We start from the raw sequence: 18111 nt of genomic DNA, 5'->3' as shown, positions 1-18111 counted from the left end.
CTTCACGAGTCTTCCCGACAACCGAACCCGGTACAATGGCACGCGCAAGCTCTTCTTTTACTAGTCCCGAAAACGCACTCAGCGCGAAAAGCAGCACATACAGACCCCGCACATTCGTGCCGCCTCCCTCGCGCCAGTCCCGCGTCCAAGGTGCCAGTTGTCACTCCTGAAGGGACCCGCGTGCTGAAGGAGATGGTTGAACAATGAACGTCGGTACAGGAAGGGACAGCAAGAGACTCAAGTCAAGCCTCCATTTCTGGAAAACATTACAATTGCTGTTATCGTCTCTCAAGCAAATGACGATATTCTCTCGTGGGGATTTTCCCAGATTTGCGGAGCTCAATCTGAAAACCACCTCAACTGCTATCCCAGGGAACACTGGGGGAGTAAAACGAGGTGTTGCAGGTAGAGCAAAGAGCGCGAAGCAGGGCGCGAGAGAGCATGAGCGAAAAGGACGAATGTGTGTGTGGGGGGTAACCTAGCCGCATCACTTGCTGTAAGAACCCCGGAAAGAAGGTGAAAAGGTGAAGAGGTAAAACACGAAACTTTCACGCGGGAGCGCGCGCGTGCATCACAGGGGGATTCGACGGGTTCATTCAAGGCAGTGCAGCGTGACGGATCGACACTCGCGCTTCGAGGAGGGACCACAGTACCGAGAACATTACCGCAGAAACTAAATCTATTCCTATGGCGCATACATTCTGAATAAGCATGAGAGTTCTCGGCCTAGATAGCATTTTCTTCCTACAGTCTTCCAGATGTGAATTTGACTCAAAATAGCTTTGACCTGCTTTTTGCTTCCTGGAGTGTTTTAGACGTTACTTTGCTGTTTGAGGCAGATTGCACCGCCTGGGCTACCGCTCGTTGTCTTTCAAGTCGGTAGTGGATGAAACGATAGAACCATGCAATATGAACACCTTCCATTAAATCGACATGACTGATTAAGCGTTTATTAGGCTAATCAAAGATCGATGTGTATGTCAAGACATTGATAAAGTGGCCTAGTGGTATTCCGCTCTTACTTTGACCTAATGCGCAGGCTCCACATTTTAAGCGATTTTTCATGAAATTGTTTTCATGACAAGTTTTGATTACTTACAGATAACCTAAGAGACTCAGCATTAAGTGCATGTTTTAGGTGGGCTATAGCCACAATGCCATACACTGCAGTGCATAGGCCTATGTGAATTCCCATTACAAATTGTTTCAGTCAGCAAGACTAAATGCATATTAGAGTTAATGTTGGGAGTGGGCTAGCCCATAATATGGAAGATAGCCCATATTTTTCACTGGTCAATTACCAAACTGTCCTCTATGAGGATGTCCTCTTAGGTCACATTGTCCAACACTGCTTTTAAAACTAAATTTGCGCTCACAGTTATGTCATTGGCCACTTTGTGTATCAAACAGAACCCTCTCCTTTCTGAAGTACTCGAGAGGTCCTCTTTCTAAACGTGATAATGATGTCAAGGCGGATGGATTTCCCGCCACGCATGCAGCGTTTCGGCGCTAGGCCATTATTAGCTTGGTAATTACGTCGTACATCAAAGGCGCGAGGAGCCTCTGCCAGGCTGGGAACGTGCAGATAAGGCTCATGATGATGGACAATATCAACCGCTACGGCACGCGGTCACAGCCTCTCCTCTGTCGGGGCCGCAATCACATCTAGTGCGAGGAGAGTCTCTGCTTTTAATTAACTATCGACTTCAAATAAAAAGTTTGCCCCGCGTTCCGCGACACTTTATCCGAGTTGCACTCAAGACCGGCGCCACATAGGCCTATTCAGTGAGAGGGATTTTGTTCCAATAAAATCAACTATTGGCAACAGATAGGATAGATATAGCCGGTTAAACTCGTATAAGAGCACGGCATTGAATAGCTCTCTTTATTAATTCCCCCCTATATTATACTTCAATAATGTAGAGTACTGTAAACCCATGTAGAAACAGCCTCGCCATTAATGAGCTGCCGCCATCAACGGAACTGTCCATGGGTCTGATTTCAGTGTAGTTACTGGAGGCGCTGTCCCAGGTGCTGATTTTCGCGCAAGTCATTGCAAAGCGAGAAATTTTATATGGCTCAGGAAGTGTCTCTACCACACAGCCAGTCGTGTCCAATTCTGAATAGTCTTGTACCCTATATGGATGCTTCCTAAATGGCACCATATTCCCTATATAGTGCACTGCTTTTGACCACAGCCCTATGGGTCCTGGTCAAAACTAGTGCACGATAGGGAATAGGGACCCACCCTATATCCCTATGTTTGTTTCTTTCTTGCAAACCAACTCTAACCATCCAGTCACAGTCAAATACCCTTTATTGATGTGTAGTCTACTTTAAAGGTATCATATCTATCTTCTTACAATGAGGATTGTTCTGACAACCATAGCCACCGCAGATAAGGGTGCTAAGGGTGCTGAAGCACCCCCTGAAAAATGTGAATTAAAAAATAAATAATTCTTAATCTCAACAAGCTCTCACAGTCTCACTGCAGAATTAGACGTTGATCCAAGTTCTCCAAAATACACATTTCAAAGTGTTTTTGTTGCTCCTGCTGCTCTATATCATTCCATTTCTCCAAACGTCACATTTCGAAGTAAAGGGTTTAAGTTAAGGCATTGATTCCAAATGGTGAAGGTAAGAGTTAAGGTTGGGGTAGGGTTCAAACTAATTCTGATCCAGAGTCATGGGATTCTGACCATCCGCCACCCAGTCCACAACACCCTAGCAAAACCCAAGCCTACTTGATGGTAATAGTGCTCACTGTTGCCCCTAGTGGCCGATTTTGAAGTAGTTTCTCGACATGGATATACATCCAATTTCGACATCAATCTCGAACATTCTCCCTGCTTCATCTAAATTCAAATTAGAGTCCAAGGTTATCATAAGACAAAATAATAAAAAGCGTAATAGATAAAACACACATTATCTTATGAAAATTGTTACAGAAAGTAAATACACTGAATAGTAACACACACACAGCTCTGTTCTAGATAAGTAAGGAAGTCTGGACAGGTCAGATCAATCAGGAGAGAATAGTGACCTTTTGTTCCCCTTTCTCACTCACACACCTCTTAGTCTGAGGCTGACACTTTCAACTTTCACTGACCCCCGTGAGTGTGTGTGTCACGACTTCCGCCGAAGTCGGCCCTTCTCCTTGTTCGGGTGGTGTTCGGCGGTCGACGTCACCGGCTTTCTAGTCACTACCGATCCATTTTTCTGTTTTGTTTAGTTTTGTCTGATTACATACACACCTGTTTTACATTCCATTCCAGTCATTACATTCCCTATTTAACCATCTGACATACATTTCTGTTCTGTCCGTGATTGTTTATGTCGTTAGTGGTTGTGGTTGTGTTTGAGTTTTGTTGTATGTTCCATTTTTGGAATTTTGCTTTATTCTTTGAGTAAACTCAGTTGGATTACTCTATACCTGTCTCCTGCGCCTGACTCCGCTTTCACTCTGCACCCAATCGCTGACAGTGTGTGTGTGTGTGTGTGTGCGTGTGTGTTTCATTCATGAGTGCTTTGTCAATTAACACTGTTGTGACAGCAGGGCAGGGACAGCACAAAAGCGTAGGTGATCAGACATTTTCCAGATGGCCCCTATCTGGAGCAGCACAAACTTTTTAATCAAGGGTGTCAGAGAAAGAAAGGGGATCAGGGGAAGAATACAATTCCCATCACATTGACTGGAGTCATGTAATGCACGCATTCCTGTGAGGGTACTTGCAGTTCCTGAGAGCCAACTTGTTCTACAATCAGTAGCAGAGCGGGATAAAGGATCTCCGACTGAGGGAATTACTCTTTGCTAAATCCGGATCTGTGGGATATTACACCGCACGACTTAGAACACCTAATATCCGATAGAGACGCCTCTCTCCGTGTCTCAGTCTATAAATTTATGTAGTTCTGTCCTTGAGCTGTAAAATAAAATACAAAATACCCTTAGATTGAGTGGTGTGGGATTCTATAAACAATAAGAGAGTGTATGAGACCTGTGGAGAAGTGGGTCTGTTACATTATCACCACTAAGAGATTGTACCAGCCTGGAAAAGGTGTTGGAGAGTGTGTGTGTTCTTGGTCATTCCATAGCCTACCCATGATGCAGCTCCCAGCCTCTCTCCCCCCGAGGGCGAGGAGCTCCTGCATCGCGCTGGCTTCAACCTTCCCTCTGTCGTCATAGTGATGTTCACCATACTGCCCATCGTGTTGAACTCCACGGTGATTGTGTTGTTGCTGATTAACAAGCAGCTGAGGCAGTCTCTGAACTATGCCCTGGTCAACATGGCCGTCGCTGACCTGGGGACAGTGCTGACCGGCGGGATTCTGTCTGTGGTCAACAACGCTCTGGGGTACTTCTCCCTTGGACAGAACCGACTGCGTCATGGAGGGATTCTCTGTGGCTCTGTTTGGTAAGTGGCTCTCAGAACCGTCTGGGACATAGAAATAGAATAAGTAGAACAGACGTAGAAACATACACCATGGAAATTTGACTGGTATACTCATCGACATGGAAGACAATAATTCATTTTTTACAAACATGGCCTTTCTGTAAAGTAAAACCGTATATCACGAACGTCGTCTTGAAAATTACTGGACCAAGGTGCAGCGTGGTGAGCGTACATTTATTTTATTGGTAAATGTCGCCAACAAAACAAAGAACAAGGAAACGACCGTGAAGCTTACATAGGCTATAATGCCACTAACAAAGACAAATACACACAAATACAAAAATAAAAAAAGGCTGCCTAAGTATGATTCCCAATCAGAGACAATGATAGACAGCTGTCCCTGATTGAGAACCATACCCTGCCAAAACATATAAACAAAGAACATAGAGTTTCCCACCCGAGTCACACCCTGACCAAACAAACATAGAGAATAAAAGGATGTGACACGGTCAGGGTGTGACACCGTATGACTGTATTTAAAAATGTTCACCTTTTAAACATTCACATTTTATCATATGAGACCATGTTGATTTTGTTCATTTTAATTAGTTTCTTATAGCCATCTAGTTTAAACATTATTTTTAATCAATTAATAATTGAAATACTAAAAACAATTCTCAATGAATGAATTAAAACAAGTTCTCCCTTGATTCATGTTAATCAATCAATGCAATCATATCCAGGCAACAACATTTTGAAGTTACACTAATACACTGTTCCTTCTGATAATCTGATTTCCATAGAGAGGATGTTTGTGGTGTGCAAGCAACTGGGACCTACAATATCTCCTTTCAGACCAGGAAGAGGTGACACGAATTATGGACACCCCTACCCAAAAAATTATGATGTATGTTGCGCAGCTAGAGTTGAGTGGGGGACGGACGTATTCAGTTGAGTCAGTTCAGTCAGTCGTCTTAATGAGCCACTGCTTTTATACCTCAGTGAGCTAGTTTATGCTTGTGGCTTGAAACTTGGTGTCCACATCACCAACAAACTATCATGGTCCAAACACACCAAGAAAATTGTGAAGAGGGCACGACAACACCTTTTCCACTCAGGAGACTGATAGAATTTGGCATGGGTCCGCAGATCCTCAAAAAGTTCTACAGCTGCACCATCGAGAGCATGGTTGCATCACCTCCTGGTATGGCAACTGCTCGGCATCCGACCGTAAAGCACTACAGAGGATAGTGCGTACGGCCCAGTACATCACTTGTGCCAAGCTTCCTGCCATCCAGGAGCTACAGTATATACTACGCGGTGTCAGAGGAAGGCCAAAAAAATGGTCAAAGACTCCAGTCAACCAGTCATGGACTGTTCTCTCTGCTACAGCACGGGAAGCAGTACCAGAGCGCCAAGTTTAAAAGTGAATGTTCTGTATTATTGTCACGACTTCTGCCGAAGTCGGTTCCTCTACTTGTTCGGGCAGTGTTCGGCGGTCCATGTCACCGGTCTTCTAGCCATCACGGATCCACCTTTAATTTTCCATTTGTTTTGTCTTGTTTTCCCACATACCTGGTTTTCATTCCCTCATTACGTGTCTGGTATTTAACCCTCTGTTCCCCCATGTCTGTGTGTGAAATTGTTTGTTGTAAGTGCTTGTGTACTATTGACTGGTTCCCGACGGGTTCTGTTTGTACCCGTATTTTGTTATTTCTGGATGCAATTGGTTTTACTATTAAACTGTTCCGGTTAATACCCAGTTCTGCTCTCCTGCTTCTGACTTCCCTGCAGCCAGTCAAGCACCCCTTAATTATATATTATTAAGTGAACAATTAATGAAATGGCCATCCGGACTATTTGCATTGACACCCCTCCCCCCCTTTTTTTACACTGCTGCTACTCGCTGTTTATTGTCTATGCACTTGTATAAATTACCTAGACTAACCTGTACCCCAAACATTGACTCTGTACCGGTACTCCTTGTATATAGCCTCATTATTGTTATTTTATTGTGTTACTTTTTATTTATATATATTTTTTACTTTAGTTTATTTAGTAAATATTTTCTTAACTCTATTTTCTTAAAAGTGCATTGTTGGTTAAGGGCTTGTAAGCATTTCACGGTAAGGTTGTATTCGGTGCATATGACAAATACAATTGGATTTGATTTGAACATAAGGGAGGAAACAGCGCAATAGCTGCTCTAACTGCGACGTGAATAGGCTTTCATCAAATGCTCGCAGTCAAACAGCTAATAATACTGTGCGTTTCTGGTTATTTTCCAGTACGAATTGAATCGTACCGAGACCCCCCTTTTTTAGCAAACTATGATGCGTTGTTTAGTGCGCTCCCGAGTGTAGATACGGTATTCACAACAGTCCAAACGAATCAAACTAAGGGAGTAAACTCACCACAGTTTGGGAAAACCACTACCAAACTATTCGGTGTGAAAGCCCCATAAATGCACTCAAGGCTCATGTACACCTCGAGACAGGTAGGTCCACTCAATGTACCGTCTATATTTCCGGCCCTGGAGGTGTGTCTGCCCAGACAGCATCTGTACCAGTAGCCTATAGGAAGCTCTGGGGACAGGTCGTCTGGACATGGATGGCAATAAATTGGCAGAGGCAAAGAAATGAACATCTTTAGCGGACAACAGATATTGAAGGCTTGAACAGAAAAAGCTGTTTGCTTGCGATTTCGTTCATACTGGTGAACCGGCGTATGAGTTGTGTGGTTGTGAGGTCTCTCAAATTGAATTTCATTTACCTTGAATATTGCAGCCCATTTTGTAGGCTATTAGCCAGAAAAAAACCGCTGAGTTCAACAAGTGGCTGAATTGATCCTCAAGCCGACTACTTTTTCCCTCATTGTTAGGCTATTTGATGTGTAATTTGTATATACAGTTGATAAATATCAGCTAAATACAGTATAGATATTAGGCTACAATGCATAATAAAACATTGCCTAGTAGGCTATTTATTTTAAGGGGTAATGACTGCATTATTTGGCATTAATAATAGACTGGTTTAATGCACAACAACTTTCCATCCAAGCTGGGAGAGAGCGCGAGGACGCTCATGTAATTGAAAGGTTGCAAGATCGAATCCCTGGGCGGCAGGTAGCCTAGTGGTTAGAGCGTTAAACTAGTAAGGGAAAGGTTGCAAGATGGAATCTCTGAGCTGACAAGGTAAAAATCAGTCGTTCTGCTCCTGAACAAGGCAGTTAACCCACTAGGCCGTCATTGAAAATAAGAATTTGTTCTTAACTAACTTGCCTAGTTAAATATAGGTTTAAAAAAAATACCGTTCAGGTAGGGCGGGCTATACAAGACAGTTGTACAGTATAGGCTACTCTAAAACATCTATTGGCGGCCATCTATTCTACGACATGCAAAGTTTTACATTATTGTCGCCAGCCAGCAGTCTAAATGGCACCACTGCTTTGTGAGGCTGAGAAAATGCCGACCAAATAGGCCTACCAATACATAGATAGAATATTCATTTAGACACTAATCTGTCGAATGACCAACACAATACTCCTTACCACAAACTAGACACTCGTAGGCACATTCCACAGGCTCCATCTAGTGGAGATCAATGATAATTCAATTTCCCTGTCTTTATTGGCTTCTTAATTAAGTCATGCTGATTTTTGATTTATTTTTCTATTTCACCTTTATTTAGCCAGGTAGGCCAGTTGAGAAAAAGTTCTCATTTACAACTGTGACCATGCCAAGATAAAGCAAAGCAGTGTGACACAAACAACAACAAAGAGTTACACATGGAATAAACAAATGTACAGTCAATAACACAAGAGAAAATCTATATACAGTGTGCGCAAATGAAGTAGGGAAGTAAGGCAATAAATAGGCCAATAGTTGCAAAGTAATTACAATTTAGCAATTAACACTGGAGTGATAGATGTGCAGATGAGGATGTGCAAGTAGAAATACTGGTGTGCAAAAGAGAAGAAAAAAATAAAAAACAAATATGGGGATGAGGTAGGTAGTTGGTTGGGTGGGCTATTTACAGATGGGCTGTGTACAGCTGCAGCGATGGATAAGCTGCTCTGACAGCCAATGCTTGAAGTTATTGAGGGAGATATGTCTCCAACTTCAGTGATATTTGCAATTCGTTCCAGTCATTGGCAGCAGAGAACTGGAAGGAAAGGCAGCCAAAGAGGTGTTGGCTTTGGGGATGACAAGTGAAATATACCTTATGGAGCACGTGCTACGGGTGGGTGCTGCTATTGAGACCATTGAGCTGAGATAAGGCCAGAGCTCTACCTAGCAAAGACTTATAGATGACCTGGAGCCAATATATACAATAGTAGTGAGGACCAGCCAACCAGAGCATACAGGTCGCAATGGTGGGTAGTATATGGGGCATTGGTGACAAAACGGATGGCACTGTGATAGACTGGATCCAATTTGCTGAGTAGAGTGTTGGAGGCTATTTGTAAATGACATCATCGGAGTCAAGGATCGGCAGGATAGTCAGTTTTATGAGGGTATGTTTGGCAGAATGCGGGAAGGAGGCTTTGTTGCGAAATAGGAAGCCGATTCTAAATGTAACTTTGGATTGGAGATGCTTAATATGAGTCTGGAAGGAGAGTTTACAGTCTTGCCAGACACATAGGTATTTATAGTTGTCTACATATTCTAAGTCAGAACCGTCCAGAGTAGTGACGCTAGGCGGGCGGGCGCGGGCAGCGATCGTTTGAAGAGCATGCATTTAGTTTTACTAGCATTTAAGAGCAGTTGGCGGCCACGGAAGGAGTGTTGAACGGCATTGAAGCTCGTTTGGAGGTTTGTTATTAACACAGTGTCCAAAGAAGAGCCAGATGTATACAGAATGGTGTCATCTGCGTAGAGGTGGATCAAAGAATCACCCGCAGCAAGAGTGACATCATTGATATATACAGAGAAGAGTCGGCCTGAGAATTGAACCCTGTGGCACCCCCATAGAGACTGCCAGAGGTCCGGACAACAGGCCCTCCGATTTGACACGCTGAACTCTATGTGAGAAGTAGTTAGTGAACCAGGCGAGGCAGTCATTAGAGAATCCAAGGCTGTTGAGTCTGCCGATCGATAAGAATACGGTGATTGACAAGAGTCGAAAGCCTTGACCAGGTCGATGAAGACGGCTGCACAGTACTGTTTTTTTATCGATGGTAGTTATATCGTTTAGGACCTTGAGCGTGGCTGAGGTGCACCCGTGACCAGCTCGGAAACCGGATTGCATAGCGGAGAAGGTACGGTGGGAAGAAGGCTGATGTCCTCTGGTAGCACAAGTGAGGGCAGTGGCTCACTGCTACCTAGTCTCATTCATATTTCCCCCACTGAATAGCTGCTGTTCAACATGCACAATTGTGTTATAAACATTGAATAAACGTTGAAGCCATTTGATACACAACTAAATGCATGACAGTAACAGTCGGGATGACGGTGTTGTGTCTTGTCTAGTTTTGGAGATACACCTGCTCTGGGCCTTCTGAGGGTGGGTCAGCGATGCAGGCCACCAAAGGCACCATCAACAACAGTCTCCCCCAGCTGAACACATACAGACATACAGATACATCCAACCATTGATTGCACCAGCAGCACCAATAGTGTCACTTGTATGTTCTCAGACCTTAAAAAAAAAAGAAATATACCTAATTTGGAAAACTTAATCATACCTTAATAAGGTGATTTATATGACCGTCGTACCTTATCATAACCAAACAAATATAGAGTTTGATTTTAATACTACCTTCAGAATGGGGTGTGACAGACAGAATTGCCTGCATTCTATATAAATTGACCACAACCCTGGTATTTTGTCTATAGTAGGTTGCAGAATGTATGTCAACTGTAGAATGCATTGTGACTTCATGGTAAATGTAAAAGACTATGAAAATGGTACAGAATACATTAAAATGTACGATTTCTCAAACAAAGCAGCGATAAAGGACAGCGCAGAATTTCAGTGTAAGTTTATTCAGTAATGATCATTAGAAAATAAAATATTATCGATTCAAATGAATTCAAGGCCAAAATAAAATGGGAAAATACAAAAAAAAGTGTTAATACAAAACCTAGAATGTCAAAATAACGCATTTGCTACTAAGAGAAATCATGTTTACTGAATAAAAACATTACAGAGCAAATTTTTGGGGACTTTCAAGTAGAGAACATTGCCACGGGTCTTTCCATACATTTGTTTTATTACATATTTAATAACAGTAATAGTAGTAATAGTAATCCTAATAATTATAATGATAGAAGGAAAACGATGCAACAAGTCTTTCTCTGTAAACTGGTATATTACCACAGGTATATGACCATTTTTAACCCACAAACAGAGGAACAGTGCACCTTGAAAATGTTTTGTTTCATTGGTTCTTTCATATTTCTGTCCCAGCAATGTCAGGTGAGGTGTAAATGACAAATATAGATTTCACTAAACCATACACACAGTCACAAAAAAGTACAAAATTGTCTCACCTTAATACACAAACATTTGTATAGAAAAATGAGAAACATTGGTACTATACAGTTACTTGTGCAAAGACAAACAGCTATGTGCTAATATTTAAATACCATTGGTATAGAACCAACTCATTTTCTCTTTTCTTTTTTCAGGAATCCCTGACATGAGGTAAAAGTAAATTGGTTTTATCTTTTGCTTAACACAAGTGTTTACAAAACAATGCATATTTTCAGTTCAGTAATTGCTACGAATAGTACAATGTGCCTGGAATTCGCATTGGTCCTTTCACAAGATAGTTATCAACAAAAAGACCAGAACACTTTTTTTTTTTTTTTTTAACTCACAAACGATTCAAAGAGCCCTTTCAATGTGCACGCAAAGTGGAAAACCTATATTTTCACGACAGTATTCGGTTGACTGAGAACGCATTGCGAACTCGTGAACTACAAATCAAACCCTCATGAACTACAGATCACACGTCTCCTCACCTACCCATCGTCTGAGCTTATTCAAAATCTCCAGGGCAGCGCCTGGGAAAAAAAAGCTTGATCCTTTGTCGTCTATATTTTTGTCTGTTTGCGTAAAGTCATTTTGTGGTCCATCAATTTTCAACTTTCGTCAAGAGCCACAAGAGTGGAGTTTTCTGGTAAAAACGAGCCGCAGTACAAACGCTCCCTTCTCATTGGAAGGAGAAGCTCGCTGTGGGAAAGAGACTGGTTGGTTGAGAGGGAGGCTGATATGTTTTCCCCAGACGGTGCTGGACCACCACGTGGTATAGCGTATGCAGAGAGAAGCCGGAGAGAGAGACGCGGAGAAGAGTGGGGTTTAGTATTGCTTAGCCTCTCTCTCAGCTTAAACCCAATAAGACACGACAACACAACAGAAAAAAAAGAGAACAATGGCAGAGACTGTGGACCCACCTAGACCATGATGCCTCATTAAGGTCTCATCTGTCCTGTGAACATCCCTGATGAATTACGTGCCTCACCAGTCAGCTACCATGCCAATCCGGTCTATCCTGGCTCACACAGGCTCAGTCTGTCACAAGCCTCACACAGCAACGACAACACGAAGGCCAAGTGATTAGGATGATTCCGTTTGAAAGGGTTCGGTGGAATTAACTGGCATGAATCATATATTGAGGAAGAATCCCAACACAAGCATTGAGAACGACAGAGATTCCCGCTCATCTCACTTCTTCGATCATATCGTTTTCTTTCAGCAGCAGAAGGCATTTCAGTTGGGATAAATGAGATGAATGAAGTTGTGGAATGAATCTCAAAATGGGCGAAGCAGCGTTGTCAATGCACTAAAGCATTTGACCTTCCCGTGCTGTGCACCTGCCCTGCACAACATATGCAAACACAAATGTTTATCATCACATCTTTATTAAGGTGGAGTAGCCTCCTTGAAGCCTAGCTAACTTCAAGTCCAACAAAGATGCCCTTAGTAAAAAGGGGGACTTAACATTGTGGTACTGGTGTGGTTGGAGGGACGCACAAAGTGTTCTTACCCTCGCTCATAAAACAAGTAAAAAAAACACAATCAAAACATTTGCATATCTTGTGCAGCTGTGTTGTTACACCAAGAACCAAACACTTTCACAGACAAGCCAAGGATGCATATGAGCAACAACAAAGAAAAAGACCAATTCATCTCAGAATATTGTACCTGATAAAATAATAACGCCAGCGAACGTCTTTCCTGGTAGCATAATAGGACTCATTACGGCGTGTATTGCTGCCCTTTTGAAATGGTACATCATTACAAAATATAGAACATCTCTTTACAAAGTTTTTTTTGTTTGTTTGTTAATATAATACAATTCATTTACAGTGTATCTACTATGAAATATTAATTCTCAGGCTATTCTAAGACTAAAAACAACCTGCCTGCTAGTGCATTTACCCCAAATGCTAGTAGTCACCTCAGAAGTGTATATTTAAGCAATAAGGCACAAGGGGGTGTGGTATATGTCCAATATACCACGGCTAAGGGCTGTTCTTACGCACGATTCAACGCCTGGATACATACAGCCCTTAGCCGTGGTATATTGGACATATACCACAAACCCCGAGGTGCCTTATTACTATTATAAACTGGTTACCAACGTAATTAGAGCAGCAAAAATACATGTTTCGTCGTACCCGTGGCATACGGTCTGATATACCAATGCTGTCAGCCAATCAGCATTCAGGGCTTGAACCACTCAGTGAATAATTCTGGTTTGATGATGCTATAAATGTGACTGATATCTCCTGCATACTTAAACTGGTTAATCTTAAACTAAAACAGCTAGGGGGAGGGGGGGTTAGGTGGGGGAGATATGCCTTTCTATGCTTGCATTGAAAACTTGCATGATATGCCAAAACCTTAATAAAGTGACAGAGGGAATGACATCTTTTATCTGATTGTCAACACCCTTAATGACCCGGCCCGGTACCTCACGCCCTCTGCCAATAGGTCCACCTCCTCCGCTAACACTCCATGTTCTCATCTGCGACTGGCTCGTTGATGAGCCTGTGTCACTTCCAGACTGTAACCTTTGACCTACAGGCATGGTCCACCATGTGCCAGTAGTGCCGGTCTGGGAGGGCGGAACTAGCATAGTTTCCTGGCACCAGGATTGGTTCCTGGCTCTGTGATTGACAGACGTTGACGTGAATGCCCTGGCTGGCAGAGGGCGAGTTACAGGATAAGTGGGCGGAGCCAGTGTGTCTCTCTCTCTCTCTCTCCTCATAGGTACCTTTCTCTTCCATGTAAAAGGCACTTCTTTTGGTCATAAGCCAATAGATGCATTTCTCATTGGGTTTTCCACTGTCGGTGCTGTAGTCTATATTAAGTAGAGTACATACAGCGAGCAGTTCACTTCTAGTCGTTTATTCTCCAGCCGATGCTATAAAGTGGTGATGCAGATCATCTCGTCTGCCAGGTCCTCCTCGTACACCACTCTAAGCTCCACCTCCGGCTCCTCATCACTATAACTGGCCGTGGCGTCTTGGATGTCGTAGTCCCGCTCGCTCATGACGGGGTACACGTGGACCCCGTTAACCGCCGGCGCCACGCCAGAGCTCAGCAGGTGGCTGGCCGCGCTCTCCATCTCGTCGATGGTCATCTCGCACGCGTCCGCTATCTCGTGTTTGGTGGCGGCCACAAACTTTGGATCCATGGCGTATCTCCCGAGACCCTCTGATATCAACACCTGCCCGGCGACAGGAGAAAACAGACCACATTGTGTTTATTATTAAAGTTACTGTTAGTAGCGATAAAAGGCCTGTTTGTGTATCTGAAACGTAATGAGTTTGAGTGTTCAAACCATCCACACCTGGCTAGCTGTAATATACTGTACTCACTAACGTGGTAGCCTACTAACGACTTCCATTTATCATCTCAGAGCACAACCCACCCTCCTCTACCCCGCCCTGGACTCACCGCCTCCACCAAGCTGGTGGCGCTCTTCTGATTGCGCTGCTGGTGGTACTCCGGGGCCACCTGGAGGTGGACGGGGGAATAGATCCCCTGGGAGTACTCTGGGTCGTCTGTGTACCAAGAGCTATTCCTCAGAGGCACCTGGCTGCTGACGGCACTCTCCCCGAAGAGAAGAGGAGATTCAGACACTCTTGAAGGAAAACAGAGGGCCAATGATAAGGAGGAGGAAGCAGGGGACAGTGTGACTCAGTGTCAGACTCAATGTTCAAAATCAGAGTGCTAGACAACATCCTAGTGACAAAATAATAACAGTGAGACATGCAGTGTGGCTCCTGCAACCCCCTCCATACGCAAGACTGAATCATTACCCATCAAACCTTACTCTTCCTCCAAGAGCCAGACGAACAGCTCTCCGAAAATAAACCACACGTTACACTATACACACACACACTATACATTTCTATATGTCACACTATACATTTCTATATGTTACACTATACATTTCTATATGGTCACACTATACACTTCTATATGTCACACTATACACTTCTATATGTCACACTATACACTTCTATATGTCACACTATACACTTCTTTCTATATGTCACACTATACACTTCTATATGTCACACTATACACTTTTATATGTCACACTATACACTTCTGTAATTTACTAAAACAGAAATGTGTGTCAGCATGTATCCTTCATCGGGGTTGTACAGACAGTTTTTGTATACCTGCGTCCGGGGTGATCCACCCGGATGAGGGGCGTGTAGTAGGGAGACTGCTCCTTACTGGACGGAGTGGCGGGGGGAGTGGTCCAGGAGCGGGTGGAGCGGGAGGGGGAGAGATGGTGGGCTCTGCTGGAGTCCAGCCCTGCTACAGCCATCACCTGTAGAGGGAGGTCAGGAACACACACTGGTCTAACAACACACACTGGTCTAACAACACACACACTGGTTTAACAACACACACTGGTCTAACAACACACACACTGGTCTAACAACACACACTGGTCTAACAACACACACACTGGTCTAACAACACACACACTGGTCTAACAACACACACACTGGTCTAACAACACAAACGGGTCTAACAACACACACACTGGTCTAACAACACAAACGGGTCTAACAACACACACACTGGTCTAACAACACACACACTGGTCTAACAACACAAACGGGTCTAACAACACACACACTGGTATAACACACACACACTGGTCTAACACCACACACACTGGTCTAACAACACACACACTGGTCTAACAACACACACACTGGTCTAACAACACACACACTGGTATAACAACACACACACTGGTATAACAACACACACTGGTCTAACAAACAACACACACACACTGGTCTAACACAACACACTGGTCTAACAACACACACACTGGTCTAAATACACACACACACTGGTCTAACAACACACACACTGGTCTAACAACACAAACTGGTCTAACAACACACACACTGGTCTAACACACACACACTGGTCTAACACACACACACTTGTCTAACACAACACACTGGTCTAACAACACACACACTGGTCTAACAACACAAACTGGTCTAACAACACACACACTGGTCTAACAACACACACACTGGTCTAAATACACACACACACTGGTCTAACAACACAAACTGGTCTAACAACACACACACTGGTCTAACACACACACACTGGTCTAACACACACACACTTGTCTAACACAACACACTGGTCTAACAACACACACACTGGTCTAACAACACAAACTGGTCTAACAACACACACACTGGTCTAACAACACACACACTGGTCTAACAACACACACACTGGTCTAACAACACACACACTGGTCTAACAACACACACACTGGTCTAACAACACACACTCTGGTCTAACAACACACAAACTGGTCTAACAACACACACTGGTCTAACAACACACACACTGGTCTAACACCACACACTGACATAACAACACACACACTGGTCTAACAACACACACACTGGTCTAACACACACTGGTCTAACAACACACAAACTGGTCTAACAACACACACTGGTCTAACACACACACACTTGTCTAACACAACACACTGGTCTAACAACACACACACTGGTCTAACAACACAAACTGGTCTAACAACACACACACTGGTCTAACAACACACACACTGGTCTAACAACACACACACTGGTCTAACAACACACACACTGGTCTAACACACACACACTGGTCTAACAACACACACACTGGTCTAACAACACACAAACTGGTCTAACAACACACACACTGGTCTAACAACACACACACTGGTCTAACACACACTGGTCTAACAACACACAAACTGGTCTAACAACACACACACTGGTCTAACAACAAACACACTGGTCTAACAACACACACTCTGGTCTAACAACACACAAACTGGTCTAACAACACACACTGGTCTAACAACACGCACACTGGTCTAACACCACACACTGGTCTAACAACACACACACTGGTCTAACACACACTGGTCTAACAACACACAAACTGGTCTAACACACACTGGTCTAACAACACACACACTGGTCTAACAACACACACACTGGTCTAAGAACACATACACTGGTCTAACACACACACACTGGTCTAAAACACACACACTTGTCTAACACAACACACTGGTCTAACAACACAATCACTGGTCTAACAACACACACACACTGGTCTAACAACACACACACTGGTCTAACAACACACACACTGGTCTAACAACACAAACTGGTCTAACAACACAAACTGGTCTAACAACACAAACTGGTCTAACAACACACACACACTGGTCTAACAACACACAGACTGGTCTAACACACACTGGTCCAACAACACACAAACTGGTCTAACACACACTGGTCTAACAACACACACACTGGTCTAACAACACACACACTGGTCTAACAACACACACACTGGTCTAACAACACACAAACTGGTCTAACAACACACACTGGTCTAACACACACTGGTCTAACACCACACAAACTGGTCTAACAACACACAAACTGGTCTAACAACACTCAAACTGTAACAACACACAAACTGGTCTAACAACACACACACTGGTCTAACACACACACAAACTGGTCTAACACACACTGGTCTAACAACACACAAATTGGTCTAACAACACACACACTGGTCTAACAACACACACACTGGTCTAACAAAACACACTCTGGTCTAACAACACACACTCTGGTCTAACAACACACACTCTGGTCTAACAACACACACTCTGGTCTAACAACACACACTCTGGTCTAACAACACACAAACTGGTCTAACAACACGCACACTGGTCTAACAACACACACTTGTCTAACACAACACACTGGTCTAACAACACACTGGTCTAACAACACACACACTGGTCTAACAACACAAACTGGTCAAACAACACACACACTGGTCTAACAACACACACACTGGTCTAACAGCACACACACTGGTCTAACACACACACTGGTCTAACAACACACAAACTGGTCTAACAACACACACACTGGTCTAACAACACACACACTGGTCTAACACACACTGGTCTAACAACACACAAACTGGTCTAACAACACACACACTGGTCTAACAACACACACACTGGTCTAACAACACACACTGGTCTAACAACACGCACACTGGTCTAACACCACACACTGGTCTAACAACACACACTCTGGTCTAACAACACACACTCTGGTCTAACAACACACACTCTGGTCTAACAACACACAAACTGGTCTAACAACACGCACACT

The 18111-nt window shown here is 43.5% G+C and overlaps 1 protein-coding gene across 1 annotated transcript in view; it reads right to left on the bottom strand.

Moving 5' to 3' along the window:
• Positions 1-10439: 10439 nt before the first annotated feature.
• LOC139370814 (calcium channel, voltage-dependent, L type, alpha 1D subunit, a) overlaps positions 10440-18111 on the bottom strand; it is a 157370-nt gene continuing 149698 nt past the window's right edge. Inside the window, exons 46-48 of the mRNA XM_071110596.1 lie at positions 15040-15194; positions 14306-14492; positions 10440-14075 (exon numbers count right to left, since the gene is read on the bottom strand). Coding sequence (XP_070966697.1) covers positions 13770-14075; positions 14306-14492; positions 15040-15194 — 648 coding nt within the window. The 3' untranslated portion in view covers positions 10440-13769. The remainder of the gene's footprint in view (positions 14076-14305; positions 14493-15039; positions 15195-18111) is intronic.

Source organism: Oncorhynchus clarkii, chromosome 17 (assembly GCF_045791955.1).
Source record: "Oncorhynchus clarkii lewisi isolate Uvic-CL-2024 chromosome 17, UVic_Ocla_1.0, whole genome shotgun sequence".
Taxonomy (NCBI): domain Eukaryota; kingdom Metazoa; phylum Chordata; class Actinopteri; order Salmoniformes; family Salmonidae; genus Oncorhynchus; species Oncorhynchus clarkii.
The sequence above is the reverse complement of the archived record's forward strand: the minus strand, read 5'-3'. Positions and strand labels throughout refer to the sequence as shown.